The sequence below is a fragment of the Plodia interpunctella genome, chromosome 23 (genome assembly GCF_027563975.2).
Source record: "Plodia interpunctella isolate USDA-ARS_2022_Savannah chromosome 23, ilPloInte3.2, whole genome shotgun sequence".
Classification (NCBI taxonomy): Eukaryota; Metazoa; Arthropoda; class Insecta; order Lepidoptera; family Pyralidae; genus Plodia; species Plodia interpunctella.
The window spans coordinates 3,375,688-3,396,637 of NC_071316.1; the positions used below are offsets into that span (position 1 = coordinate 3,375,688).

The following is a 20,950-nucleotide window of genomic DNA, read 5'->3' on the forward strand; positions in this document are numbered from 1 at the left end:
AAACATTTGGATTGTAAAATAGCTACTTATGTCTTATGTACAATATGTAATAATTTGCATCGCATGGTACAAATTAGCGAATTGTTATCTTATAATATTATATAATTTTTCGTAATTAAAATAATTAGGTATTAATCATAAAATACACCTCATTAAAACCTAATACCTTTTTTAAGATAAGATTTTACCGTAATATGTATAGTGATGTACCCAATGAAATCAGAAACTAGTCGGTAATCGATCAATGAAACTCGATTTTCAATAAAATTAAAATCAAATGAATAACTTTTTCAATCAAATTTAATTGTTTTTATAATTAGATTCTACCATAATATGTATGTAATGTGCCCAATGAAATAAAAAACTAGTCGGTTATCGTTTGGCAGATTTTGAATAAGGATGATTTAAGCTTTTTGTTACTTGTTGCACAAAATATTTTTTTTGAGCATAAAATATTTTATGCTTCAAATAATTTATTTATATTTCTTCGTATTTTAGTCATATTTTCATATACAAATTATATTTTGAACATAAAAACGTACTTTTGTTTCTCCAAAATTTCTTGAAGATTGAGTTTGAATACCCGATAAGCAGAATATAAAACTGACTACTAAAGATCAAGTGACTTAAGACGACATAATCTAACTACGACAGTTTGAGCGGCTCACTGATTGGTCAACAAACAATACAATATATTAATAGCTTTCTAATGAGATTTTTCTGTAATCAAGCCCATTCAGGACTCTAATATGACAAGAATTTGTATTACCTATTATTAAATGAACAAGTTTGTATTAAGTATTTTTTGGAAGTAAAGAAACATGAAATTAAAACAAATGAAATAACAACTCAAACTAAACTTAAAAAAAACCTAATTTAAAAAACACAAGCCAGCTAGCTAGGGCATCGCCTATGGCAATATGAATAAAAGGCTCTTATCATTGCCACGTCACACATTTTTACCATCATATACGGCGATATATGACGAATTATATAAGTATCACATATAATAGAGTTCTTATATCTGTGGTGAACATGAATATGTACACTAAACTCCGTTTTGCGAGAAAAGTACAAGATATATTGTTTGAGATCTCTATAAGCTCCTTAGTTATTTAATCGATTTAAATTCTTTTTAAATTTTAGCTGTATTAACCATATTTTCATAATTAGTGCATAAGTTGTGCAATTTAGTAAATCTAAAATTACCTAGTTAACTCTCATCTTTCACATTGTTCCTTTATCTTAAATGTTTCTTGGGAACAAATATTTTCTTAGCGGTACATCACTATGCCCAAAGCCATGGCGTGCCATCATTGCTTTTTTTTATTATGGACATATCGAATATTGTATAATCGATAAACAAGTCAAAAATCGACGTCACTTTGAGGTGTCCATGTGTGCACATATTTTATTTTATCTATCTGTATCTGTATGTTGTGTGTTGTGTGCGTGGTGATTTGTGTTAATGCTGATAGAAAGAATAGAAATTAAATAAATCAGGTATATTTTGACGATGAAACTAACATAAATGTGAAAAAACAAAGTGTTTTGTGTTATCAAGTGCAAGTAAATCCGTCGGGAGGCGGTAATCGTGTACGTTTATTCGCTTTATTTGTGGATTCTGGATCTCGTCGATGTACCATAAACAAAAATGTCAGCGATCCCGATTTTTTGTTTCTTGCTGCATACCCATCGTTAAATCTTAATTAGATCACACGAATTATATAAAATAATGCTAGACGCTTTCTCCAAGATTCAAATATCGCGTACAGAACGTTTCAAAGTAATAAATCAGCCTTCGTAAGCGTGCGTTCCGTGTACGCGCGCCTGTCTACACCCGACCTATCTCATTGTTTATGTATGGAGAATAAACCAGGAATTTTTATGGGGTTTCGCAGCATATTCTCATTTTAAGTGAAAATTTTGGATAGGTAAGGGTCTATTCGGAAGACAATTGAGACGGAGACACCGCGCGCCGCCTGCGTCCTAGCCATCAAGGTTTTGGAGATCTCTATTTATAATAATATCTCGATCAGTTGCTGCAGTATAATGACATTCCTGTAATGAAATGCCGTTTGTGGATTAGCGGGACCTGTGCCAATGCCTATGGGCGTGACGAATGCGCGCCGATACGTTTTGTATGTACACAAATGCGTACTATGCAGGTGAACTATCTCTTGCTGTCTTGTATTTATGGCCAGTCACAATAACAACAACCTATTCAATGCCTGTGCCTGTGATCATTTCAGTTAGATGAGGCTACACACATCAACTAATGTTTCCTTGTGGGTTTGTTTGTTACAAGTGTTTACAATAATATTGAAATGGTAGGACAATTTTATTAGCAATCCCATTGGTAAGCTAAATAAATTGAGAGACCTAAGGACCCGATGGTATAACATTGGTCACCTTTTGTTTATATCTTATATAACATGTTTTGGTCATGCGCAGTGAAATAAAAATCTGACAAGATAATTGAACAACTAAATTTTAAAATATGTTATACTGTTAAGTATAACATAATTTAAAATTGATGATGTTGATGTTGATGAACATCAGCTAAACACTAATGCTGGCATACATTTTGTAGGAGGGATTTTTGTTAGTTGTACGTTACATAGTAGGTACCAAGTTAACATTGTGATTGGGAAATATACATGAAACCACATGTAGGGAAATTGATGTCATGATACCCTAATTTCACATAAAGGAAATAGAGAATCTAGTACTATAAAAATAATGTAATATTTTTTTCCAAGACATGTATTGATTTCATTTTAGTTATCCATGTAATGCATATTCTTCCTGGCTATATTTATTTTAAGTAATAATATGTGAAACTTTATAAATCATAGTGTAACGTTTATTTATTATGTGATTGTGACCCTTTTTGTTTATGGTACAATACAGTTATGTAAAAATACAGTTATGCATTAACTGTATTTTAACATCTTCAATTATTCATAATTTAATCTTTATAAAATTTATTTTTATGTTTTTTTTATTAACTAAATATACAATTAAACATTCATGGGGGTGTCACATGTATAGGTTTTGTCATAATCAAAATAAGACTTTGGCACAACTACTTGTGCCTAAGGGAACTGATTCCCCAAGACACTATACCAGTAGTGCCACACAGCTGTATCTGGGATAAGGCAGTCAAGGTATAAATCAACCCTGACAAAATACTTCTAAGTTTTAAGTCTTATAAATGAGAGTAATAAAACTATTTAGGTATTGAGAATTCAAGACAACCTATTTAACACCCTTTACTGGCCTTTTACTGTAATAATACTTGCAAATAAAAGACTCTAAATACAATAAACCTTATATTTTGTCTTCTCCTATATGTCTTTTGGGTCTGAATGTAATGACTTGGTCCTTTGCAAGCTAAACTAAGTTACCTGTATAAGTAAGCTCACACTCTACCACACTGCTCCAGCAAGATGTCATTGAAAAGTTAGTAGTAAATAGTTTTAAGAAAAGATTACATAGAATCTCCATCCTGCAAGACATACACACTTTGAACACATAAACAATATATTAACTACATTAGGAACTACATTAAATAAAATAGGTTTGTGCTAAGTCCCATTTTTTTATTTTTGTAGTTATTCACACATTGGTTTCATAAGCTGCCAGTTTGTGAAATGAAATCATTGATTCAGAAATTAGACCTTCACCGGCACTTTTTCATGTCATGTTCTAAATTACTATATATTTACCAATACTACAACTAACATTTTGGAATGAGAACAGCTGAGAAGAAATGCCGATATGAAATAAAATAAGTGTACTGTTTTTTTGTCGTTTGTTATAACATAAAAACTTTGGTAATGCAGTCAAGTTGGCGAAGGCACGCAGGGGTATGATCAAGGAGAAGGAGAAAGGCGGAGGTGCTCGCCTCAAAGACGAGCCCAATGATCCCACAGAGCCTGGTAAGCATACTTTTTTATTATAAATTTATTTTTAAAATATTAAAAAAAAAAAACTTAAAAATGTAACAAAATATTTATACATGTGTATGAAGTGGTAAGAATAATTTCTTACCACCTGTATGGTAGACCCTTTATGCGAAGTTTTAATACTTTAATAGAGTGCTTTTAAAGGTTTTGTATTTGTTGTAGTGGATAGACTAATTTTGAAGTTTGTATAAACATTTAATCAAACGGTTAACATAAACATTAACTTTAACTTAACTCTACTAAAGTTTTTACCAAGTATACTAACAACTTTTATTTTGGTATTTTGTAACAATTTTAATTTTTTATTAAGAAATCATCACCATAAACACAAAATTTATACAGCTCTATTTATTTTACGTAGCTTTTGAATAAACATACCTTGGACATTTGGACGATTCCAAAAATATGTGATTTTATTTTTGTCATATCTTTGAAAACATTGTAATTATCACAGTATTTTCTTCACTTTGTTTCTACTAATATTTAAAGGCCTTCAAATAGTCGTCAAATTTTGTCAACTAGCCTATTTTTTTAACTACTCATCACAAAAAAATTTCACAAAACTGTGATGAATAAAATTTCCAGTGATTTAAAAACCAAACAAATAGGATAACAGTATATCTGAGAATACTAGAAAGTTTGTGTATAATAAAAAGAAACAAGAAAAAACTGATGTTGAGAAAATAGTAGTAGTGAGAGCTATGCTTACAATCCATGAAATTGATTCATCTCATTTATTTATTAGCCAATCAATTTTGTAAAAACACTGACTTGATGATAATTTTCTGGAAATACATTTAAAAAAAATATATTTACTAAACATTTGTGCTGCAAAAATAGTTTTAAGAGGGTATTTATATAATAGGGACCGCAATGTTGATCAAACTTTTGTAGTTTTATAAGAAAAGGCTTTTTAAGCCAATTTAGCTAAACTATACTTTAAAATTGTTGTGTCTTTTCAAATAAATCACTAATTAATTAATTAAATTTCCATGTTTGATCACATGACCAAAATGTCATGCATTTTCAGTCAATAATAGTGGTCTTGGAGTAATGGTTCCATCGACTAAGGTTCAAAGAAGTCTTGGTGTCTTACCGGTTTGGAGGTTTATTATATCAATTTGATTAAACTTTGATGATGTTAATTTTCCCAAAAAATAGATAAATTCCCAAAGATTTAATCAAATCACATATGTATTTTTGTATAATGAACAATTTGAGGTAATTTCCGAATATCTTTGAAATACCCTATTAGGGAGAACCTTCTATAACGGCGCTGGCTGTGATTCCGCGCCACTTATTTATTGAGCCGTTGGATTTTGTGTCTGTGCAGGGCACGGCTCCCGCCCCCCTTCAGCGTCGCTGCCGACCCCGGCGGCGTTGAAGAAGGAGCCCGAGGAAGGACCTCACCGGGTCAAGATCGAGCCGCACCAGGACGACTCCGCGCCCGAGCTGGCCGTGGACGGCATCAAGACTGAGATCGACACGCTCATGGACAACGATGGTGAGTATGCTGGTGCCAATGATACAGAAAACTGTAGATATTGTTCTGTCTATCGTTTCAATATCAACTATTAAAGTGGATGGTTATTTGGGGCTTGGAAAGCATGGTCGGAGAAAATATGAGTTGACAGCTCCCAATTCACGTAGATCAACCTCCACAGTGTCGCTCTAAGGGTACCTGAGGCGCCTGGCTGGGCTCCTCTCATGCATGTAATTTTCTTCATTTCCAATGTGTTATTGCTAACACTGGTGTCAGATTTTACCAGAAAGAAGTCACCTAAAGCCATCCGGCATGACTTACGACTACCTACCGACATCTAGTGTAAGTAGTCGCATACACAATAGTGAACTTAAACTGTCAACCAGTGTTTACAACCAGTGACGAAAGTAATACAATATCCAGTTGCTCATTCAGGTGACCCCACGAAGTCTCCGCAGTGCGAGCTGGGCGGGCCCGGGTCGCTGAAGTCGGAGCGGCTGTCTTCCGACTCCAACGACATACTGGACCCTCAGACTGGACTCAGAGGCTCCACGGGGAATCTGCAGGTAACAATATATTTTTTATAACTAGAGTGTTTTTTTATGTTGAATTTTTTGTTAAATTATAATTTCGGATAATTTCCTAAACAAATTTACTGAAAATTTCGAAGTGATGCTCCGGGAATTTTAAAAATGGTCACTGAATGCCAGGGATGTCAAGGATTATTTTTTAAAGCTTTTTTTTAACTTGCTATGTATGTATGTATGTATGTTTGTTCGGGTGGAATCTTGCTACACAATTTTGAAGTAGATATCTTCAACCGATTGAGCTAAAATGTTGTATACACGTTTAGTATGGATGACAATACACGATAAGCTGTGTGACGTCATTCTAAATCCAATATGGCGGACCATCCATTGCGAAATAGTAATTTTTAATGCATTTCTACAGTATGGGTATCAAATTAAAGGGCTTGTTAAACATTTGTTGTGGACACCCTACTATTATGCAAGCCCTTGTTATTGTTTAACTGTGCGTTCTAATAATCTCTAGATTTAAATATTTCAACAAAAACTAATAGTCTCTCAAATATATTAATTAACCTTAATTATGAAAAAACTTAATATTTATATTTTACTTTGTGGCAACCCATTGGCGATCCACCCACTGGTTATTTTGTGCCACTTCAGAAAAAACAAAAATTCTTATTTTTTCTTACAGGATGGAAATCAAAATTGCCGGAACCCTAACGTGGGCCCGGAAATGGGGTCGTGTCGCATGGGCGGCGGCGGCGGGCCCATGGGACCCGGTGTGTCTATGGGCCCGATGTCGGCCAGCGAAGCACAGACACTGCCTTCCAACGTCATCAGTAAACAGGCTGGGAGTATGGAGGTAAAGGTTCACAATTTTTATGTTATTACAGCTACCTCACATTACATTGAAATATATATTTCAATGTAATGTGAGGTAGCTAAGGCTACGCTGCGTGTGGTTCGGGCGGGAATAGAACCACTCCATATACGCCCGTGGATGTCGTACGAGGCGAGTAAGGGATAAAAAGCATTGACAGCTGAGTGGCAAAAACTGCATTACCAAAGAGGGTTGATGTCAAGCAGGTTTTAAAATTTTAAGGTTTATTTTATAAGAGGGCTTTGAGGCATCGTAGCCGTGAATACAAACGCGAACACGTTCAGATGAGTGAGATAGAGTAACTAAAGCTAAAATGTCTCTGTAAAGGTAGACCCGATAGATCGAGGCTTTCGAAATTCGTAATTTACTCTATAAAAGTCAAAGTATCTTAGTGCGCTCCCAACTTATACATCTCTGATGTTAGCATGAATATATGTGTGGACATAATCTTATTGTCAAAATTTATATGGAAAATGAATAGTTCAGTTTACATACGACACAAGCGCTGTTCGATTCCCATATAAATTTTGACTTTTTCGATACTAATGGCAGCCCCACAGTTCTTGTACTAAAATGGTCCGTGTTCCGCCAGCAGCAGAGCCAGATCTTCGTGTTCTCGACCATGCTCGCCAACAAGGGGGCGGAGGCCGTGTTGTCTGGTCAGCACCACTCCATCATCTCCTACCACTGCGCACAGCCAGGCACCAAGAAGTATTTGGAGGTAGGCCTTCTCTATAGTCTCTTAGCTCAGTGGTTCTCAAAGTGTGCTCCCCGAAGCATCCGTTGGGGCTCCTATCAAAATACCATAAAAACTAAATACGTGTTGGAGAAAAGATTTTAATACGAATTAATTAATTTTGCAAAGTCATTATATGTACAGTTTGTCATAAAAGAGGAGAAAACTTGACTATGACTTTGAGAATACCTCTTTTACAATAGATGTCCTTAATTAAACCGACTACCAACTACGAACTACCGTGTAATGTGCTTGTATATTTTTTTATCTAATACTATACAATTTTACTGTGATTTCAGTACTATAAGAAAAAGAAGGACTTATCTGCTAAGTTCATGATTTGTCTCATTGTTACAGAAACATCCCTTGAAAATGGGCCAGTTCAACAAACAGAGCCCCGCCCAGTGGCTCAACAACCTCGCCATGGCCAAGACCAGGGGCGGCATGAGGGGCGGACCCAACATGATGGGCGGGCCCAACCAAATGGGCGGTCCCATGGGCCCGAACATGGGTCCGATGGGCCACGGCGGCATGGGACACATGGGGCCTAACATGATGGGTCCGAATAGAATGGGCGGGCCTGGCAATCAAGTGATGATGATGAAGGGCGGCCCCGGCCCCATGGGGCAGATGGGCCCTGGCATGGGGCCCATGGATGGGTTTCCAGGGGGCACCCCGTCCTGCGGTGTCATGGACGGCCTCGGTGCTGATGGTGAAATGCCCTGGGACACCGTAAGCTAACATTTTGATGTATTCCTGCAAATGTAGTAATATTTAAAATTAAATAATATTTAAAATATTTGCATTAAAAAAATATTGTTTAGGGCATGCGCTACGTTAAATGGGCGTACGCGTTTCTAGTAGCCTTTTCACTAATCTTGCGACAGAAATAGACTGGTACATAAAAAAAATTACATGTCTAGCAAAAAACATAGTAAAAAAAAGTAATCGAATTGATTTTTATTGAATTTCCTGACCATAATATTCTTTGAACAGAAAAACCCCTCAGTGATGTCGAATGGCATGGCGAATGGCGGCGGCAACATGCCGCCGTGTTCTGAATCTAACGCCAACGACACGCCGACCTCTGGCGCTGATTCCTCCGACTGCCAACAAGGGCCTAAAGGTAACAGTCTTTCTTAAAATAATTAATAACTAGCAATTTCCCGCAGTTGTACAGTCAATAGCACATCCGTGTATGCGGACGACTGTAAATAATTACATTTGTAGACTCAAAATATTCGATTATATGTACGAAAATTATGTACAACTGCGGGCAACTGCCAAAGTCCGTTTTTTCTTGCGGACCCTAACGTGTAAACAAACTTCACAGTATTGATTGTTGAAAATACATTAAATATTCGTTCAAACCTATACATTCAAGTTCAGTTACCGTTCCATTTGAACCACGAGAGTAATTTCCCAAAAAATGATTTTAATTTCATTGTATAATCTATAAAAAAACATGGTAATATTGTATACATAATAAGAGTTGTGTGGAATTCACAGTTTTATTCTGAATCAGGATGTCATTGTAAATAAAATTTGTGATTTTTATCCAAGTAGGTGTCAAAATCCCAGATGAGAACCTGACGCCGCAGCAGCGGGCGCACCGCGAGGAACAACTGGCCACGATCCGCAAGATGCAGCAAATGTTGTTCCCCGAGAGCGGGAACAACCCCAACCAGCCCGGCGACGGCAACCAGCAGAGCCAGGACCTCAACCCCCCTAACTCCGCCGGAAACATGAACATGCCTTTCCCACCCATGTCCGGAATGGGCCCTAATGGACCCATGGGCTCCGGACCTAACGGCCCTATGGTCTCAATGTCTAACAGCATGAACTCCGGCCCTAGCTGCACTATGGCCGGTCCCATGGGGCCAAACGGACCCATGGGACCCGGACCTATGGGCCCAGGCGGGCCGATGGGGCCTAACGGACCTATGGGCGGGCCGATGGGGATGGGCGGGCCGGGTATGGGAATGGGGCACGGATCGATGGGGCCTAATGGCATGATGGGGCCTAATGGGCCGATGATGCCGGGGATGGGGCCTAACGGACCTATGGGGCCAATGGGGCCGTGTGGGATGAAGGGGATCAGAGGGGCGTGTGGGGGAATGGATATGGCTGGAGGAATGTGCTCAGATGTTCTTATGGGGAGAGGGTGCGGCGGCCCTATGGGGGTAAATGTCTTGTGTATTCATTCTAATGCTGAGTCTATAACTACTTATGATACGATTAATTGGCTCTGTGCCTGGTTAAAAAATAAAATGCACAATTATTTAAATTACCAAACACGATAATTAAAATGTCAATTTAATAAACTCTATGCGATTTGCTACTTTTTTGCTGAATAAAGTATATTAGGAAAATTATTTGACTCTAAAATTGTGATGTCGCACGATATCACTGTCATACAAGTCTTTGTTTTAGACATTATTAAAAAATATGGTTTGATTAATTAGTAAAAACTGCTTATTGCAAAGATCAAGTGGTCTTACTACTACTTGCCAACCTTAGTTAATAATTTATAATATATTTTTTTATTGTTATTAAAAAATGATGCAATAATTTATTAATTGTATAATTTTATCTCCAGCGAATGCCCAATCCTATGGGTGGTATGGGCGGGCCTAAACCGTGCATGAGGGGCGGACCCCACATGGGGCCTAGGATGATGCCGGGGCCTAACATTAATGCTATGAACGGTATGTATTCTTACATTATCTTATTCTATGTATTTTTACTAGCGTCCCGTCCCTACTTCGCTTGGGTAAAACTATAATAAATTATACCCCTAAACCTTCCCAGGAATCACTTTATGTATTAGTGAAAACCGTACAGAAATCAGTTCGATAGTTTTTGAGTTTGTCGCCTTCAAGTAAACAGACGCGCCAGGGGAACTTATTTTTATAATATGTAAGGATTGCCTATTAAATGGCCCTATATTAAGGTCCCGCTGCGTTGGAGGGACGAACTTCCCTCAAGAATTATTTTCTGCAGTTAGGCCTCTTGTCAAATTGACACTTGATAATATACATTTTGTTCCAGGCGGTATGATGATGGACAGCGGCATGATGGGTATGCACGGCGAGTGTGGAGACCACCATCCAATGCCAAACGGACCAATGTGCGATGACTATGGTCGCGGGAGAAACGTGAGTATAGTTTCAGTCCAAAGGTCCAAATGGTCTTTGGAAAAATCATTCATTCTCTCCCTAGAACCCCAACTGTTCAAGATGAACACTGATGACTATGGGTAGTGGTCATATTTTTTTTACGTTCAGTATTTTACAATTTTATTCGCAAAAATCCCATATTTGTGTGCATTAAAATACCTATATACATACCAAGTGTGATATGGTACTTTTGGTAGATTCTTTATGAAAAGTTTCAAGTTAATAGTTTGTACTTATGTTATTACTTGAAATAAAATGATTTATTTATTAATAAATGTTATACAACCTTTGAGTTTGTAACATACAATCTGTCAAGAAAGTGAAGAAAACTGTTTTTGAACGAACAAAATTTTTTTTTTCATTGCAATATCAAATAGAATGGTCAAGTTTAGTTTATAAACACCTAGTGTTGCCAGTCAACAGGAGACAGCGCCCTCATTTACTTTCATCACTTGATAGACTATAATTGGATTTCCAACTAGTCAAATCAGATATTTTTTTTTCTAATGGGAACTTGTGTGCCAGTTATATTCTGTGCCGTTACAATTTTGTAGTCAAAAAGCAAACGAAATTATAATACTTTTATAATAAGAACAAACAAAAATAATAAATCACTGAATAATTCCAGACATTTATGCAATATGATATTTTATAATTTGGATATTCAAATACCTATTAAATTTATTTTTTGCCCAGTCAAGCAGTAAATTCTAGAGCAATAAGGAACGTTAATTTCAGATGGGCCCCGGCGACCCCGGCGGGCTGGGCCCGGGCGCGGGTCGCGGGCTCCGCAGCCCCAAGAGCCCCGCCAACGACATCGACTGGCATAAGATACACCACCAGTTCTTCGACGACCCCAAATCTATGGACAACGAGCTCAGTGAGTCTAATCATTTTTTTATTATATCACTAACTGTTACCTATCTTCGATCTCGAGTCGTTAACTATATAGTCCAAATGTCATCATAATCGCCCCAGCGGTTTAGCCGTGAAAGCGTGACAGACAGACTGAGACAGACAGCTAAAGTTTGTTTTGTCTCGTTCTGTCAATGCCAAAATTTGTAATGCTGGCTCCAAACTATCGTGGACCAGTTCACCCAACTTGGCGGATTCGGCATACATTGCTTGGTTTTCATTGCGGTAAATAAAAGCACTCATACAAATTACCCAATGTTCATGGATTCGCATCGACATCTGTCCCAGTTTGGCTAGTGGGTAGCCGGCATGAAGCGCGATAGTGACTAAACATACTTTAGCTTTAAATAAACTATATCTTTTTTATGAATAACGTTCAGTATTAGTATGGATATTCCTAGCTCTGTTTTGCTAACGATAGTGTCTGTGCAGGTACACAAGTGAAATCCCCGTGCTCAGAGAGGGGCGGCTGCCTCCCCCCGCCCCCCTACGGAGCCTCCCCTCTACACAGATCCGCCTCAGTACCTATTGGTAAGCATCACCATCATCAGATATATATTGTTACGATTATTAGTAAATAACATAATTTGCTGCGATTTTTGTACGTCGCACAATCAAGTTAAATATGTCAACATTCAACAAATTCGTCTACACGAAAATATTGTTTTACTACACATTTTTGCTTGCATCAGTAATGTAGTAACAATATACCCGACAGGGTTCATATTATATATAAACATGTAATGTATATAAACATGTAATAGGTATCTATTTAGAACTGGGGGCTTACCATCATCTCTTAACGCGATCCACTTAACGACCTAAACTGAACTGCATCGAAAATTCGTACTATCGACTTAATTTTTAGTATGAATGCGATTCATTTTAGGTTCCTAAATTGAACTGCATTTGAATCGTTCCAAGTTTATTCGTTAAAAGTTGATAGTAGGTTTGCTGGTGTACAATATTAATGGCAATAAACACTTTGAATTTAGTCTTGCTTTGCCACAGCGTTTATAAAGAAACGTTAAAGTTTTGTGTATGTGATTTGGTTGGATATTTTCTAAAAAACTTTCTCCGGTGGTTTTCGCACCCGTACTATTACGACCTACTAATATTTTTTATTTCACAACTTTTAAGAAACAAAAAAGTTGAGACAGAGATAGTGATATAAATGTGTCCTCCTTTAGCAACACAATCGCCGAGCCACGGCTCGGTACAGATGCCGATGTCGGCCGAAGTCTCCCGATCGGGTTCGGGGCTCAACAGCCCCGCGCACTGCAAACAGGGGCCTAAGCAAGACGCACCAGGTTGGTTTTGCCATTTTCTAGATATATTTGTACTGAGTACTTTTGGAATGATTGTGTAGCATTCATGTGGAATTTTCACTTGATATGTAATGTTTTAAAGTGGGTGAAAAATAATTGTTATTTATTAATTACATAAACGGAAAATAAAATTTTTGTCAATAAAATGTCGTAAATAAAATTACTGTCCTTCCAAAAGTACGACTCCAAATGAAGTTTCAAGAGTTTTGCATGATCGATTAAAGTTTTAACTTAGCAAGTTAGAAGCCATAGACGTAGAGCATGCCGTTTCCGTGTTAGACATTTTCCCAACCACGAATGTTTTTTTTTTTTAATTTTAGACCCGACAGAAAACTGACGTGCATTTTTTTAATTTAATTTTGTTTTTCTGTAGTTGTAATGCGTATTTTTTGTTTTCCCCCCTCCTCCCCGCAAAACGCTTGACGCTTGAAATCCCAACGTGTGACGAAATAACAACGAAATAAAAATTAAAATTGGAACCAATATTGGACGAAACATTGGCCACATAAGAGATCCTAGAGAAGTTGGACGATGGCGTGTTTGTTCGAACGCTCCAATGTTTGGCGGCGCAACAACAGAAGAACCAGGGCGCGTCGCATGGCAAGGAGCCTAGTTTGATGCCCGTGCCCTCCCCACAGCAAATATCTTACCTCAACCAGTTCGAAGGTAAATTGGCTTAAATAAACGAACGCAGAAATAATTCCGAAGTTGGGGCTACGCTTGTCTACGTCAATCGTGCACTTTTTTAAAAGGTATCGGTTTAAATTCTTTGAGGTGAATTATTCGTGGAAAAATCTGCGACATTAGGTGATATTAGAAAACATTACTCTGTTGAAGTGAAAATAGTATATTTGTTATTTCGTGGGAATAAATGTACATCATATTTAGTACGTTAACTTGTAATTTTATTTTTTATATAGGTAGACCCAATTAGAAATCAATTATTTCTGTTTCATTATGTTTTAAGTCACAGCTTTATTTTTGTAACAACCTTTCAAATGTTATATGTCTCGTTTTTAAATTATTGTGATTGTGAAAATTATTGCATGCTTATGTGTTGTTCTTCGCAAAAAAGGGAGAATATCGCCTACTTTTTGTCTTTGCGTTGTGTGTGATTTCTTACTGTTTTCATTTTGGTGGTGGTTGGTGAAAATGTGCTAACATCGTACCTTCATTACTCTATGGCTAATTCGTCTATCATCCTCTGTCTTGTCTGTGGTGTGCCATAAACAATCGTCTGTCTCAGGGCAAGAGCTGACGATACAGAAGCAACCGAACACATCGCTCAAAGACAACGGACCTCCGTCTAATAGCGGGGGGCAGACGCCACAATCTAGCTCCAATCAGAAGTCACCAGCTGGGTAAGTTTCATTTTAATATACAACACTAATTATTAAGAAAAAAACTTTTTTATGCACAGTAGCGCCGTCTACTTTATAAGCGTTTATGAGTCTTTTTGACCAAATTCTGCGAGAATCGCTTATTTTCGGTATAAAAATGTATCTATCCAAAGTATCAGCTACTTCAAAACCAAATTTCCACAAAATTGGCCCAGATGGAGTGTGAAGAAATAACAAACATACTTAACAAACTTTCGCCTTTATAATAAAGTATATTTTGTTAAGTTGTGTTTCACATCGATATATATATGTATATATTTTTTTATCAGCACTCGGATCACAATCATAACATGTTTTAATATACTTTTTGACTACCTATGTACATTATGCACTTTTATATATTATTAGAAAAAAATTGAAAGTAACAATAATGGAATGGAAATGCCAGTAGTTTGTAGTTTGTGAGAAATGACTATTTAATATAAAAATTGACCTGAAAAAATGCCTGTGAAGGTCTAATTTATGAATAAATAATTGGAATTTAATATCAGCGGGATTTAGCAAAGAATGGAGAGAAAATATTGAGTGAAAGAGAGAGTGGAAGAAACATAACCTCTTCGGCCGTTTTCGTAACTGCGATTCACTGCCAGTTGCGAATTAGGAATTTCTATTCCTTGTTCCGAACGATTCGCGAATGAAGAGAACTTTTTCCTGAACTACAACTAGGCATCCTGATAATAAAGTTTAGCAACTGGGGCTCGATTTTCATGCAATTACATTCAAGTACATTCCACCAATTTTCTCCAATTTTTTTAGAAGGTTTAACACGGTTTCTTGACTTACGAAAAATCACAATTGAAAGAGTTCAATTCAATGCAACTATCGAATCGATCGATTTTCCCATTGTAAACCTTCGAAAAAAATTGAGAAAATTGCCGATATGAACTTCGATTGCGTGAGAATCGGGCAACAATTCACAACAGGATACAAATCGCAGTTCGATAAAGACAGATAGATAAAATAAACAACGAAATCGCCGTGGAGCATCTATCATTGTCAAAAATGTAATTTATTTTTGTATGTCTGGTGTGTGTGCAGCATGATGCCTCGCACCCCGGAGCCGCTGGGAGCGCTGGAGCGCGCGGGGCGCTTCTCGCTCGAGCGCAGCCCCGGCGCGGGCTTCAACCCGCAGACGCCCGGCAACAAGTGCTCTCAGGGTACCTCTGTCTTTACACTACTTCCACTTTTATAACTTACACCTGCGATGTACCTGCATTTGGACGCGCGAACAAAACCGTCCGCTATTTGCTAATGCGTACGCGCCATGTCTGGAGTTGGCCCTCAAGTGTAATATTTTACAATATTATGAGCGAGATAGCACGACTCCTGTTCTTATGTAGTAGCAATAAGTTCGTTATTTCAGTAATGTTTTCATTCGGCCAGAGTCGGCGGTCGGTAGTACTATTCTACGCCGTCGAACAATGCCGAGGTAACTTATAAACCTGGTACTACTGTACTTACTTGTTTCGTCTGCAATATTCAAATTGAAAAAATAATTGTAGATTCGGCTGTGATTCCATAACTACTTGACTATAGTTGCCTGTCTAGGCTATGTCCGTCTGTCATAAAATATTCGGTTCTACAGTCTCTTTTTGCTGTAAAAAAATAAAATTTCTTAATTTATCCACAATTGACACATTTCACTTGCAACAGACGAAAAATCGCGACCTAGTCCATCTTCAAATCGGTCGAGTCAGGACAGCGCATCGAAAACGCCACAACGCGACAGCCTCAGCCAGGGGCCGTATGCGCCGGCGTCGTCCGCGTCCTCCTGCGCCGGCGCCGGCGCCGGCGGCGGCGGCGGCAAGCCCAGCTGTAGCGTTGCCAGCACTGCGCCCTCTGCCGGATTGGACGACAACATGACCAGTACTGAGGTGAGATTTCATTTTTTAAAATATATGAAAATAATAATGGTAAACCCTTCGGGTATTATAGGGTTTGAATACTTTAAAAACGTTGATTACAATTAGGCATATCCATTATTTTTGTCCGCAGACGACGTTATCAGGCGGGCCCAACAGCACGACCTTACCGGGGCCCTTCCCCGGCTCGTGCAGCATGAACAGGCCCGACAACATCCCCATCAACCCCAACCAGGGCCCTGGAGGCCCCATGGGCCCTAACGCAGCATCGTTCGACCCCATCTCCTCACTAGCACAGATGTCGCAGCAATTGACGTCCGGGGCCCCGGGCCCGGGTCCGCCGGGGCCCGGCGGCTCGGGGCCCATGGGGCCCTTCGCGCCCGCGCCTCACCACATGCAACACCACCACTCAATGCATCCGCATTCACATCCGCACATGATGATGAATGATTTAGGTGAGTTTTTAAATATTGGTCTACTTTTGGATAAAAAACTTGAATCTATCTACTGTACTGTCCCAATAAGATTATTAATTGGATTGCTATTTACTAAAAACCACTTACAAAACCTGACTATTATAGCAAAAACCACCCATAACGAAATCTAGAAATAAAATTGTTCAGATTTAAATATTTAAAAAATCATTTTAACAACGAGCTACTATAATATTGTTTAATATAATAATAATGTATGGAGGATCCCATGTTATAGTGAAGAATTTTAAACCATTTTATTGTTGTAAAGAAAAATAGTAGTTACACATACCAATATAATTTTTCAAGGTTGCCACATGGACAACATGGGGGGCCCCGGCATGGGCGGGCCCATGGAAGGCATGATGGGCGGCGGGGACTTCCCTCCGGACATCAACCTGAGCCCCAAGATGGGCGGCAACATGCCGGGCATGCCCTCCGACGGCATGATGGGCGCGAGAATGCCGGGCGCCGGCAAAATGCCGCCTTTCAACGGCGCCAACGTTCAAGTCAAAGCCAGCGCCCCCAACACCATACAATACCTACCTACAAGACCGCAAATGCCATGCAATTCTGGCCCTAGAGGACCTCCCAGCTTAGACTTCTTGCAAAGAGTGACGAGTCCGATGCAGATGGAGGGCGGGAAGGGGGTGCAGTACTTCCCGCCGGGGGCGAGGGGCATGGACATGGAGGGGGGCATGAGGGGCGTCATGAGGGGGCCTGGGATGCTCAGGATGTCGCCCTACCCTGCAGGTAAAGTATTTATGTTATGAATTTTTGTTATTGTGTTGTAATTAAGTTGACTTTCAGTTGAGTCTGTAAAGAGACATACATATATAGTGTTGCCAGCTCTTGGTTCTTTTTGAATTTTATTTCCTTTTGCGCCGGCTTTGTTTTGATAGAATGATGAAAATTTTAAAAAATAATCTCCTATTTCAAAAGGTTTCTTATACGGTACTTATGTGATTACGTGAAATAAAATTATTTACTTCAGGTTTCAATTCTCCACCCAAAATGGGCGGCGACCCGTTCGGAGGCCCCGGAGGCCCCGGGGGCCCCGGGCCCGCCCCGGGCGGCATGTGCGGGCCCGGGTTCCGCGGCGTGAAGGGCGCCATGGGGCCCGGCGTGCGGATGGGGGCCGCACAGCCGCTCCCACCATCCATGGCAGGCCCGGGCCCAGGGTTCAAAGGCCAGGGCTTCGCGGTGCCATCCACGGCTGATCCCAACTACGCAGCGCAGTTCCACAACTTCCAGCAGCAGCTGTACGCGACCGGCAGCCGCGCCGGCGCCCCCCACGCCGGCTACGCGCACCCCAGCTACCCCCCGCCCAAGTGACGAGTGTCCCTCCACGGCTGATGCGCCACGTTATGTACTTAATTCTTCACAAGGTCTAAATGTCCGCGGTATCTTTTGATTGTGTTTGTGACTAGCCGAAGTCTCCGCCTATATAGTGCACTCGACTGACAGTTTTTTGATTGACAACAGTAAATGTTTCGGTGCTGACATCTAACGGAATTGTCTCTCGATTTTGATACTAAAATCGTTTGACTGATATCAAATATATTTGTGATCGATAACGTTAGCTGTTCGAAAATTTTACACATTAATTCATTATGCTTAATTAATTGATAGATTATTATTAAATTATTTAAAATTTCTCAAGTTATGATGTTCCATCACATAAAATAAGCTACTGTTAGAAATATAATCAAAAGATAGTACGGTGGAATTAGGAAACGGCTGATCCGCGGCACTACAAATTCTCTCAATTCGGACGCCGTGAGATCTCTCGATGCAACTCCGTGTCGTGACGAACTGATCCTTCTTTAGTAGTTATCTGTAGGTGTCGACTGAGCGACGATTGTACCCGCGCGCATAATGACAGGTGCGCGAAATGTCAACCCGCAAAATGCCATTTGTTACTCGACGTTTACTACTCGCATCTGATATAAACACAGTTTTATGTAAATAAATAATTACAATTATAGCAGTAGATGTCTTTTTTAAATGTTTCTATATCGGCATTATGCGCTTCTGGCATTTTACTATAGGTATCCAGAAGATAAGACATTTCTCGTATCTGATATTATAGCGGCGGATCGTGTATGTTAGTGAATGCGGTTGCGTTTTGTACAAATTGTACAAAATTAGACGTGTTATTGTGTACTCTACATAATTTAAAGTACAGTCTAGAGGTAATTCGTTCGCTTATGGCAATAAATTAGTTTAAGATATTTTTTCTACAGAGACATGCCAGAATTCAGTGTATTCGGTTCCTTTACTTAGCTATTTTATGATTCCTATGCACACAGATATCTAGTCAATTTTGAAATTAATGTCCCTGTGTTGACAGCCAGCACCGACCAGCTCCGGCTATAATGACTACATTTTAAACAATTCGTCCATTCTTAGTTTTATTTTTAATTATTAATCTTGTTAGTAAAATTGATATATCTTAATTTTTGGCATACAGCCAGTATCTCTCGGAATTAATTTACCAGTCTCTTAATTATTTGAATATTTTAATTTGATCTGATAGCAATGTTTTTCTGTCTTCCAATACCTTAAATAGACTCTTAACTTAATTATACAGTAAGTGGAGTATACATTATTTGTACTCTCTGACTTTTCAAACTTAAAACACGGTTAGTGTAGTTCTACTTTTAATTTTTTTTTTAATTAAAAGTACTTAAAATCTGATGCCATATTATTTGCCACATGATTTTACTTTCGTGATATGTTGTATCTTAATTTATCGCTTTCTATGGAGTTTTAATGCCAACGTTTTTCGCACGGTTTTAACGGCATAGTATTAACATGCTAGGCTAGTAGTCGCACATTGTGGATTCACAGTGGCCTTTGATTCGTGTCGCATTGTTTGTAAGCAATGAACGCGGCCTTGGCCTCCGACCACGCTGAAGTGAGCGGCGGATTGCGGCAGAATTCTGCCTATAACGTCGTGTCAAAAGCAACATTTTAATCAGTTAAAAACTTAATTTTATTTTACTAATGATTTTAAAGAACACTAACGCACGGCAATACATCCCTGCTAGCGATACGTTGCTCACTTCGCGCCGCAGATTAATAAGGCCTAAGCGAACCGAACAGCCAGGAGCCTTGCCTGAAATTGCATAGGATAACATTTTTTTCATTGGAAGACTGATTTTTTCGTCTAATATTTTTTTTGTGTAAATTTGGTTTTGACATATTGCATATTGATTGTAACAAGCAACAGTAACATAAGTTCTTGTTTGCGTGTCGATGACAAATTTACAAACGCTCTATTGAATACAAAATATTTTTAGAGATTTTATTATACTATGTTTGGGGTTAAGTTCAAATCAGATTCATAGTAATAAAAAGTACTCATACTACTAAGTATAGTGTATTTCACTCAATATATTTTGGCTGTAACGAGCGGAGCTCCTGGCCGTCGAGTTCGGGCCTAAGGGTATGGAAATGAATGGAAAAAGCACAACAAAGTCCAGAAAACACACGTTCGCGATTAGATAGTGTTAATTTAACTGTAATTATTAATATAAGGTAAAGAATGGTTCTTGTTTTAGGATAAGCGAAGAGCAATGATATAAAATAGTTTGTGTAATATTGATAAGGAATGAAATTAAGATGCAAACTATTGGTTGTGATTATGACACAATTTGTTAAGTTGTTCGTAGATTTGTGACCCAGAATTGTGAACTTACAGATTCACGATAAGACCTTTTTTATTTTTTATTTCCTTGTTTTTTGGATATTTTTACTTGTCTTTCTCGTTTGTACATCGCTAACAATAATTGTACAGAGTACTTTTGGACTTAATTTAAGGCAATAAATGTATTTATTTTATAACTCGTGATGTAAGAATTTATTCTTAATTATTATAAAAAAATATATGATATGCTTGTAAATACGTGTTTTATTATAAGTATATGATTATTATCTTACTTGAAAGGAGCAACCGTAATATACACTAAGTGCGCGCGCAGCACTTACTTCGTGGGGTTGTCATATGCGTGTGTACACGTTCGTTAAGATTCCCCATACAATCGTGCTGCATTAGCGCTGCGCACGCATTAGTGTGTACGGCGAAAATATGGCGGCCATAGGCTTGCATGAAAGAGCACTGTGACTATAAATGAACAGATAAAACTCCTATTCCTATCCTAATCGTAACAAATATTATAAATGCGGAA

At 38.5% G+C, this 20,950-nt stretch overlaps 1 protein-coding gene across 9 annotated transcripts; it reads left to right on the plus strand.

Moving 5' to 3' along the window:
• Positions 1 to 1,408: 1,408 nt before the first annotated feature.
• LOC128680157 (collagen alpha-1(I) chain-like) lies at positions 1,409 to 20,665 on the plus strand. 9 transcript variants are annotated; one of them, XM_053763016.2, is made up of 21 exons: positions 1,409 to 1,503; positions 3,849 to 3,944; positions 5,305 to 5,475; positions 5,890 to 6,020; positions 6,676 to 6,846; positions 7,457 to 7,585; positions 7,958 to 8,332; positions 8,597 to 8,726; positions 9,164 to 9,783; positions 10,200 to 10,308; positions 10,652 to 10,758; positions 11,518 to 11,659; positions 12,127 to 12,225; positions 12,885 to 13,004; positions 13,533 to 13,688; positions 14,269 to 14,383; positions 15,461 to 15,579; positions 16,076 to 16,296; positions 16,418 to 16,739; positions 17,067 to 17,510; positions 17,752 to 20,665. In XM_053763016.2, exons 2-21 carry the CDS (start codon positions 3,875 to 3,877, stop codon positions 18,090 to 18,092), a joined length of 4,092 nt encoding a protein of 1,363 aa, XP_053618991.1. In that variant the 5' UTR covers positions 1,409 to 1,503; positions 3,849 to 3,874; the 3' UTR covers positions 18,093 to 20,665. The 9 variants fall into 9 exon arrangements, with proteins under 9 accessions (XP_053618991.1, XP_053618990.1, XP_053618993.1 ...); XM_053763015.2 differs by having other exon boundaries at positions 1,414 to 1,596; XM_053763018.2 differs by lacking the exon at positions 1,409 to 1,503 and adding an exon at positions 1,627 to 2,001.
• The last annotated feature ends 285 nt before the right edge of the window (positions 20,666 to 20,950 follow it).